Source organism: Anguilla anguilla, chromosome 14 (genome assembly GCF_013347855.1).
Source record: "Anguilla anguilla isolate fAngAng1 chromosome 14, fAngAng1.pri, whole genome shotgun sequence".
Classification (NCBI taxonomy): domain Eukaryota; kingdom Metazoa; phylum Chordata; class Actinopteri; order Anguilliformes; family Anguillidae; genus Anguilla; species Anguilla anguilla.
The window spans coordinates 19843821-19854001 of record NC_049214.1 but is presented as its reverse complement, the minus strand read 5'-3'; the positions used below and the strand labels follow the sequence as shown (position 1 = coordinate 19854001).

Sequence of the window (10181 nt, the reverse complement as noted above, 5' to 3'; positions counted from 1 at the left end):
CTATCTTTTATTGCAGCTAGCGTAACAGTTCATTTGGTAACATTCTATCAAATCACTGTTGAATATGCTTTCACAGAGATGTGTATCTGTTTGCTTTACAGTAGTCACAGAATTTTGGGACACGTCTACTTAATCCCCACAGTGCTGTGAATGTGATTTTCAATAAGGTGAAATTTTCTATTCAATACACTAATTTATCACTGCAGTCGCATGACTTGAAAATTAACTGTTCTCGTGGTCATTGTTTGTAGACCTTTAACCCACTGAGAGGTGCTTGTGTATACTCACAGTATTACGCTTTTGAAAACATCTCTGTATCTGGTTTGAAATCCCTCTATAACCCTTACCGGATGTGTAGCTAATTAGGTCAAGGTTGATTTTATGTCATAGTTGATTGATCTTATGGGGCACCCTGGCAGGCTGAATTGTGAATTTAAAAAAGAAAGTACATTCTTTGACAAATATTCACCTATGAATAGCACAATCAAATCACGTGTATGTGTTACCATGTTTAAGTTACAGATTTTTTTTTTTTTTTTTGCATAATCACTAAATTCAAGGGGTTATATTAGAAAATCATTTAAATGAATCTCCTTGATTCACTATATTGATATCTTTATAAAATGTCCTGTATTTAGAATAATAATTACACTATACAACATAAATGGGATTTGTCAGTTTTCACTTATGATTTTTAGGTTGCATATACAGTACTATCTCACAAAAATATATATACATGCTCACACTTCATTGAAGTAGGACCTATGTAATTGCACTGTAGTACAATAAATACTGTGGAAATGAAAGCTACCTGTGCTATATTACTAAGGATGGGGAAGTTAAATGGAGAGTAAAGGTTACTGTAGGTTTATTCAGATAACTTGTATTTCGATTGTGTTTATCAATGCATAAATTGTGCTTCACAATAGCAACTATGGAACAAGATGCACACACATAGTACATAAACAGTAGCTGCACAGTAGTTACAATGAAATTACATAGGTAACATTGCCAGCCAGAACCATACTCTAACCCTGTATACTTACTGTATATGGCAGTGGCAACCAACCCTGTTCCTGGAGTCTACCGTCCGGTAGGTTTTCACTCCAACCCAAACAAAGCACACCCCATTCAACAGCTAGAGATCTTGTTGAGCTGCTAATTAGTAGAGTCAGGTGTACCAAATTAGTGTTAAAATTAAAACCTATGGGAACAGGGTCGGTTACCCCTGGTAAATATGGGGTAGTTCACATGACATGCAATGCTATACAAAGAGACCGTATGGACAACTAAATAACAGCAACATATGAAACTTTTATTCATTTATTATATTTATGTCCTTAGCATGACAACACACACTTGTATTAAATATTACTCAAAGTATTTGTAAATCTTACCAGTCAAATTTATTTTCAAAAACAAATCGCATCATGCCTGTGATAAAAGCAGGGTGAGTATTAGAGTGGATCAACCAGGCCCATTAGGAGTATACATAGACAGAAATAATTATACAAACCCTGCAACAAATTAACCATGTGCTAAATTATTTTAAATGGTTTAAAAATATTAAAATATTAGTCTTGTATTTCTCCTTACAGCTGAACTGGGAATGTAATTCATTATATAGTTTTTGCTTCTTTTTGGGAGAAAAATTAAGCAATGTTTACAAAAAGAAGAGTCAACAAAATACAAAGAAGAAACAAAATACAAACTAATTATTTTGGTTTTGTATGTTGGTATTCTAATTTTCCTACAAAAGTTCTGTCCTGCATGATTTTTTTTTTTTTTTTTTGTGTGAAAAGTATTTTCAGTACTTAACTGAAGAACCTAAGAATAGAGATTCATGTGCACCTGTTATTAACATATCCAATAGAAAATAACTATTTTAATCCTGATATTATGTTACCAAAACAAGTTGATAACTCACGTTTCTTAAAAATACTTTTTAAATTGCACACTTGATCACTATTATTTTGATTGTACTTGGAGTACCAATAGTACTGCTTGCTGTTGGTTACATTTTCTAGCATTCTATACATAGTTTTGTGAAATAAGTTGTATTGACCAGTCTTCAGCGCATTGATTGTTCACGCATTGATTGATCACAGTTCAGATTCTAATCTATGGAACTGAACTTTTATTTTTAATCACTGCATTTTGCACTTGGATGAGAACAGAATGCAATTTGTATATACCTCACAAAAAAGAAAGGAACCTTTACCTGAAACAGAAAGTCACCTGTCTCCTGAACACAACCTTGCTGAAACAGTGTTATCAGATATACGGTCAAAACCAAGGTTAACAATATAGAATTGCCATGAGAACCATATAAAATAAAATGTAACTAAATTATATATCCTGATTTGTTTGATGCAAATCCAGGGTGAAATGATTATTTAACAGTACCCTACTGTTTGAAATACTGTTCATCAACATTTTAATTTTACAGGTTTTTGTTTACCCCTTATTCGTTTCTTCATTCTATACTGTACCGAATGTGCAACCCTGCAGACTACTATCTGAATAGCTTTTGTTCAACATTCACAATGGTTCAATAGATTGTTGTTTCAGATGTCAAAATATATGGGAGCATTAGGAAACAAAATCTAGGTTTTCCAACCATCTGTGAAACCTATTCATTGTGATATTTGCATTTTATTGCAAAACTTGTTAGTGTCTTGCTTTAAAGGTAGTTTCTATTTTTCACATTTCAGTAGGCCACTGCAGAGGGTATATTAAAATCATTGAATGGAAAATATCTTATTGAGCCACAAAATTATAATAGTGGATACACAATGTAAACAATCCAAGAAAAGTATATTTTTAGATATACAGTATCCCTCTCTCTCTCTTTCTCTTTCACACACACACACACACACACACATACACATAAAGAATGTGATAAAAACTAAATGTCCATCCCAGTAGACATTTTACTCACCATGTTGTTTCAAGACATAGTTTTTTAAAAATGTTTTCAATCAGTTCAGTACAATGCACAAATGAAGTACCGTAAAACTTTTTCTTGGACTCTTCTTGACTGATAAAACAAAAAGTCAGTTTGACATAACAGGTAGCATATTTTCATGGAAAAAACCTAGTGTTTGGGAGTGAGGGAGTTAACAATTACATTGCTTTGCCAGATTTTTGTCCTTGAAAATGTGCCTTTTCATTGTATCAATGGTGTTTGTTCTTTTAAGTGCAATAGCCAAACCTTTGCTGAAGTTCTTCGAGGGCATGCCCATTCATTAAAGGTTGCGCTTTGCAGTGCTAACATATTGCTGCTTAAGATTCAACAGTCCAGTCCCTTTTATCTTTTGAAATATATTTATTCTGAACTTGAACAACAGTGAATAGAATCACTCTCAAATCCTTTGGAATTAAAAAGTGGTTGTTTCCTGAAGATGTTTACAGATTTAATCTTTGGTTGTATGAATTTTCATCACTCTGTAAGACTGTTGGCAATAAAACAGTGAATGTGTATTTTTGTGTTGTCATTTGTTTTATTTATTCAAGCACAGAAATATCCAGAGGAGACTGGGCAGAACTGACAGAGCAGACTCTTTGCTTGACAAGTACCTAAGCCTTACATACATGCTGTCAAATATGTCTAATTAATGGAGACTCTTTTAGTTCATAGAGTCTCACAAGATATTATTCCTTAATAAAGATATATTTCCAATTTTGAAATATACCAAATCTGACCCCCTGAAAAAAAAAAAATGTATTAAACTGTTTTGTACACTGGAGGGATGCAAATTATTTGATCAACTTTATTTGTAATATTAGTCCTACAATACAGTACAGAAATTAGACTGCTTTCATGAAGAATGCTTTGTGCTAAATGCCTGTCTTTATTCCAATTGTTTGTACTGTAAAAAACTAAAACAAAACAAACACAAACAAAACCTTACCTTGTGGCCAGGATTTTTTTCTGCAAGAACAGAAAATAAAATGACAATAACATTCATGCATCATAAATACCTATGTATACATTTCAGTATGTATACATCTTTAGTAGCTTTGTCTAATGTTATGACCATCTTTGTTTTTTAGGTCATGAAAAATATATAAATCTGCCATCAGAATTTTTTGTCCGTCATGCATTAAATTAAGAGTTTCATATCATATAAGGACATACTGTATCAGAGCAAGTGTTACACAGCACTGTATAGTCCTCATTGACTGCATGAATCATTAATATTTCAGCTTCAGCAACAGATTGAAGTACAGTACACTGCAATGTTATTGACATTTTCCATATGCCATTTAAAATTTGTCAACAACACAAGAAAAAAATAAGGAACACTTACATAAAAACAATGCCAAATTATTTACAGAATATGCAACATTTTTGAACATGTACAATCTAATGTTACAGTTACACATCTACGTGTAAATATCACCATGAATGCAGCGCACTGTACAAACACATTTATGATGCATGCTTATACTCTTACAAGCATATGTGCCTTTCACAGGGCCGGCCTGTGGCATAAACGGTCTATGCGGTTATTTAGGGCCACAACCGCTCCAATGTTTATCTAAGGTAAATAATGTTATTTTCGGAATTACGTTATTCATCCTGTATCGCGGAACTAGCGGTATAAATTTTAAACGGAACGGCAACCGAACATTTCATAACAACCCCGCTCTGACAGATTTGCTTAGGTCCACCAAAATCCTAGGGCAGGCCCTGGCCTTTCATATTCCTTTACTTCCTTAATTTACTTCCTACCTCTCTAGGATCCCAGTGCCACATTTGAAATGAATTAATTTTAAATGTTCTGCTCTGTTCTCTTTGTTATAACTTTAGTGGGCCACATTCTTAATTTTAATAGAGAAGAATTGGTTTATTTTCTTAAAATTTTATGCCATAGTACTGTATATTGTTTCCTTCTAATTACAATAAAAGCCTTTTTATGTTTTGTCTCTTAATGTGCAAATTATATCATATTAATAGTCAGATAAGATATTAATAACTTAGGAAGTTAAGCCCATTATATCTATAAAAGTAAAATGAAACCATACATATCATCTGAAATCTGATCATTTTCAGGATAACTTTACCGTCAGCTCCCTTTCATGACAGTACAACTCAGTTACTTCATGCCAGATCCCATAATCTGTGTGGGACAGCCAGGTATGCCATTGTTTGATGAGGGAGCTTGTGTTTTTGTCCAAAACAATGAACCATGCAAACCATGTAATTGGGAATTGGCATTATTTACGTTTGTTACGTAAGATATAAAAGCTATTTATCTTAAAACATTATGCATGCCACATTACAGTACTTAAATGGCTTCTCCATAGCTTAAGAAACACTTCTATTTAAGATCATAAAATTCCAAGATTCATGAGTTCACACCCCCGAATTTGAAATAATATTTAAAGGGTTGTATGAATCATTACATTTCAAACAGATCATTTTATTGACTAAATGAATATATATATATATATATATATATATATATATATATATTTTTTTTTTTTTTTTAAATCTATGAACTGTTATTTATCATAATCTGTATACACATACAGTTGTACACAGTTGGCTGTCATTTTTCCAAAATGGTATTAATGCATTTTCATTGCCTTTTTTAGTACAGTGCTTGGAGCATTTTCACATTTAAAAAAACAGCCTTCCTTTGAATAATGTCATGGAAAGTTTTAACTAATTTGGTAAAAGCCTCAATTTGCATCAAACTGTTAGAATAATGGTGAGGCATTTTTTTTTTTACCACTGACCAACTAAAGCAATTTGAGGCAGCAAGCATTGATACTTATCCTATTGTTTTACAGGGTTACTCTAGACATTGCTGTCACTCACAATACAAACATTTGCATGTGAACAGACAGTACATTTTAGCTTAATATGATGGTTGCTGAATATATTCAAAATCAGTTCCTGGTAATAAGACATTATTTGCAAACAAAACAACAATGAACATTGTGAAATGCTTGTAATAGTGAGGTCCCAATATCATGTTTTATTACCGGAATATATCCTGCAGAAAGAGTCCTGCTCTTAAAACGTTTCCACAGGTTTTGATTAATATCATCAGGATTATTTTGTCCATCTTACATTTTGTGGCCTCTGCCAAAAGTTCCAAATTACAGTACATGCACCTAAAGTCTGAGGTGCAGTAAGACAACACTTCCCATGCGTTTCACATTCTGTAAGCAGATATCATTGTTTATATTTAGTACATAAATGCCCTTACATGGTTTCATCTGCTATGTGATGGTTTTGCAAGTACAAAATACAAATGTTCATTAAATCTGAGAATGAAAATCTTGGTCTCTATGCTGTTAAAGCCTTACTACTGAAGCTACCCGTCTTTCTGGAAAATTATATTCCACGCTTAAAAGACATATCAACATATCATAACTACCACCTCTGTGTTGACATCATGTGAATTAAAATATCATCCGTTTCTCCAAAATTCATCCACTTCTGTTGCACCAAACAACCAATCAGAACCAATCAGAATAGTGAGTAAGTAATATTGTTATGATTATGTCTCCAAATTATCATGAAATAAAAACAAGCTTTTTCGTCAGGGATTCACACAACATAGGCTGAGGGGTTATGCAAAAGAAAACATGTTTGGGAAACTCCTGCCATATACAATACTGATAATACAAAATAAATGGTATGGGCAGCTGCTAAGGAACTGTTCCAGTGCTTGTCTGTGCCATTACGTCTTCATTCATATCCGGTGCTCGAGCATGACTGTGGCTAGCAATTTCACAATTCCAATTGGCTTTAGCATCACCCAGGAATAGGATGGTTTCAAGTTGACCATGTTTTAATGATTTAGATACCCCAGCGGGTCAACTGGGCCCCTGCAAATGTGCTGGTACTGCTGTGCAGTATATGAAGTGTCTTCCTCTGACTCAAATCTGTGATAGCTCAACTTGTGCACTGCATAGCCTTAAGAAGCAGTGCTGACTTGACGTGCCTCGGAGGAGAGTACATGCCAATGACAATAACAGACTCCAAAGGCAATCAAAAGGCTAGAATCAAAACTTGATACTGAAAGCTCTCTTATACCTGCACTAAGGAAGCAACTGAACACACCTGACTAATCAGAAACACCTGTGATGCCATTTCGACGCAATTTCTCCCAAACATCATGACGCCCTGAAATGGGAGGACTATTATAAAAAAGTACAGTAATTTCTACATGGCAAAACCAAAATGTATAAAAATGTCCTTAAATAAAAGCTAAGAATGTGCAAAATTGTGGAGTACAGAGCCAAATTAAAAACGAAAGAAAGAAATATGGTGATCACTGTGTATGTACATATATATATATATATATATATATATATATACATATGAAACATGTTGGTACGATAAAAAATATTGAAGTATAAAAAATCACAGTATGAATAAATAAATATATTACATAATAACAAAATTGCGACCATTACCATTTTAATGTGTGGGCAATTTTATACTTCATAGCATGCAGTTCTTATACTATATATTTAAAGGAACACTGTGTATGCTTCAGGGAAGAGATTGCTACAATATTTTTCTTCTGTTTGTTTCATTAAGAAAAAGTATCAAGGAAAAAGAGAAGTGCTTGTACAGACGTAACATTACAGAGTGCCCCTGATTTCCACTTCCTGTGGTTCAGCCGTGGCGTTCTCCACCCTCCGGTCAACATTCTGCACCAGTCAGGGATGTTAGCTTTTGAGATGAAGATGGCACTGCAGCCTCCAGGTTCTCTTTGTCCACTGGCCTCTGACAGTGGATGCTGCTGGATTTGCTCCTGCTGTTTTCAAAGGTGGGTCGAACAACCTTGGTCCTGACCAGGCAACTGCAAACCAGGCCAAAGAATGCACGACGCATCTCCTTGCTGGCCAGAGTGTAGATGATTGGGTTCATGGCGGAATTGAGCACAGCTAGGGCAAGGAACCAATCAGCCTTGAAGAGAATCAAGCACTGTTTGTGTTTGCATGCCAAGTCAATGAGCAGCAGAACAAATATGGGTGTCCAGCAGGCAATGAAGACTCCTACGACGATGACGACCGTCCGAAGCAGGGCCATGGAATGCTCTGAATTGCTATGCTTGGTGACCTTGCGGCTGCTGGACTTCACCAGTATATAAATACGGGCATACAGTATGGCGATGGCAAGCAACAGAGCAATGAAGATGGTGATACAGAAGGCCACATACTGTTTTGAATAAAGAGGTAAGACAGTGGAACAGTCGGGCAGATTTTTCAAACAGTTCCATCCAAGAATTGGCAAAGCTCCCAACGAAATGGCAATCAGCCAACAAGTGCCAATGAGTAAAAACACTCTGTATTTTTTATTTGCATCATAAGGCCTCATTTTAATCATGGTCATGTGTCTTTCAATGGCAATCGCTAGTAAACTGAAAGTGGAGGCGGCTAATGCCACAAACACACTTCCTTCACGAACGAACCAAGCAGGTGGAGACAGACTGAATGTTCTCTCACCTGACATGAATAAGTTTACTGTATAGGCCACTCCAGCCAGCAAGTCACAGAGTGCCAGATTCCCAATGAAGAAATACATGCGGTTGTGGAATTTGTGGTTTTTCCATATTGCCGCCAGCACCATCAAATTCTCTAGGACAATGCAGCAGCATATGATTAGGAATACCACAGTTTTAGCATCTATAGTGCCACTGCTGCTTTCATTGCGGTTGTCAAGTTTCCCTGTGTAGCTATAATGAAGATAGATCGTGTTGTTCATCTTTCAGAACTGTTCAATATTTCCTGCAGGGGGCAGCCCAATAACGGGAAGCCGCTGCTAATACTAAGGCACAGCCAGGCTAGGATATCCTTAGAACACTGCGCTGTTTCCTTTTCTCTTGAGAGCACTGTGGTGCTGGCGAAAGTTCACTAGAACAAAAGAAGAAAAAGAGAGGAGTCATTGCATTACGTTTCTAAGGGATATAGCATAATGTTAAATGTTACAACGCCTTCTTTTTTTCGTATGTATTCACTCAATAGGCATAGAATTATTAGCATTTCTGCGTGACTTTTGTCATTTCATGTCACAATTAGGAGCATTGAACACATACACCTCTCCTTATGTACCTTTATATAACTATCCACGATTAATAATTTTAAGTATCTCAACTGTTGGCATGACTTTCGGTACTTCTCAGCAATGCACAATTCAGTATCATTTGTGCAATAATAAAACTGCACTTAAGCAACATGATAAAATACCCATTATAAAAACCCTGTGAATGTATATTAAGCACTACGTAAATAAAATATTTAATATAACATGCACGTAAACCATTTCATTGTGTTTGGTTTAAAAACTATATTCCGAATAATTGTTGACAATATTTTACATTTATGTCACGTTCATTTTCAATAAATTGTACAACCTTCATACTTCAAAAATGCATCAATTAAGCTACGGTATCATTAGAAATGTCAGAATATGTTAGGCTACTAAATGACTGAAAAACGTAAAGTGATGCCCAGCTCCAATGTAGTAACTGTACTAATGTCCTAATTTTAATGAGTGAATTAGTCATTTTAATTAGTCTTAATTTTAATTATTTCTGAGTAATAATATTAGAGTAATTGCTTTCATTGTTTGACTTATCGTGCTTGGAAAATGCGTCAAGCTTTGGTTGTCAAGTATTCCAAAGAGTTCAACGAAAAGAAAGCCAACAAAAGTTAACTTACCATGTCGTTTTTATCCCGTTAGTGTTATAAAGGTTGCATTCGCCTTCATCCATTTAAGTTCCTATAAGTCGTCCCGTAAGTGAATGTCGCGAGTAGCCCAAAATCGTTTTCTTCAACTTTTCTGGAAGACCATATGGTCTACGTGCACAGTGGGCATCATTTTCTGCATCTGTTTCCTCTTGCTTCCAAGTCTGAACCTCTACGACTTTCAGAAATAATAATCGCCGCCCATTTCCTTCCTCGTGGACAGTTGCACACGCCTTACTCTGACCCTGAGAAAGTCCATCATCTATGATCTCGGAATACATTAAGTAGGCTGTGCCTTTGACCATTGTAAGTCTGTAACTACGGCACTTTAAACCGATATATCCTCTGTGTGTGTGTGTGCGCACATGCATGCATATGTGTGTTTGCCCACATGAACACACTCATGTGCACTTGGGTAGGTATTGGGTGTGAACTTGTTCGTTTGGTGTGTGTTAATCTGT

General features: G+C 35.3%; 1 protein-coding gene across 1 annotated transcript; it reads right to left on the bottom strand.

Annotated features, from left to right (window-relative positions):
* Nucleotides 1-7359: 7359 nt before the first annotated feature.
* On the bottom strand, nt 7360-9863 carry LOC118213161 (sphingosine 1-phosphate receptor 3). The gene is made up of 2 exons (XM_035391900.1): nt 9694-9863; nt 7360-8886 (listed from the first exon to the last, which is right to left on the bottom strand). Exon 2 carries the CDS (start codon nt 8735-8737, stop codon nt 7673-7675), a length of 1065 nt encoding a protein of 354 aa, XP_035247791.1. The 5' UTR covers nt 8738-8886; nt 9694-9863; the 3' UTR covers nt 7360-7672.
* Between the last annotated feature and the right edge of the window lie 318 nt (nt 9864-10181).

Coding starts and splice junctions, on each gene's coding strand:
- LOC118213161 (XM_035391900.1), bottom strand. CDS start 8,737: ATGAACAACACGATCTATCTTCATTATAGCTACACAGGGAAACTTGAC.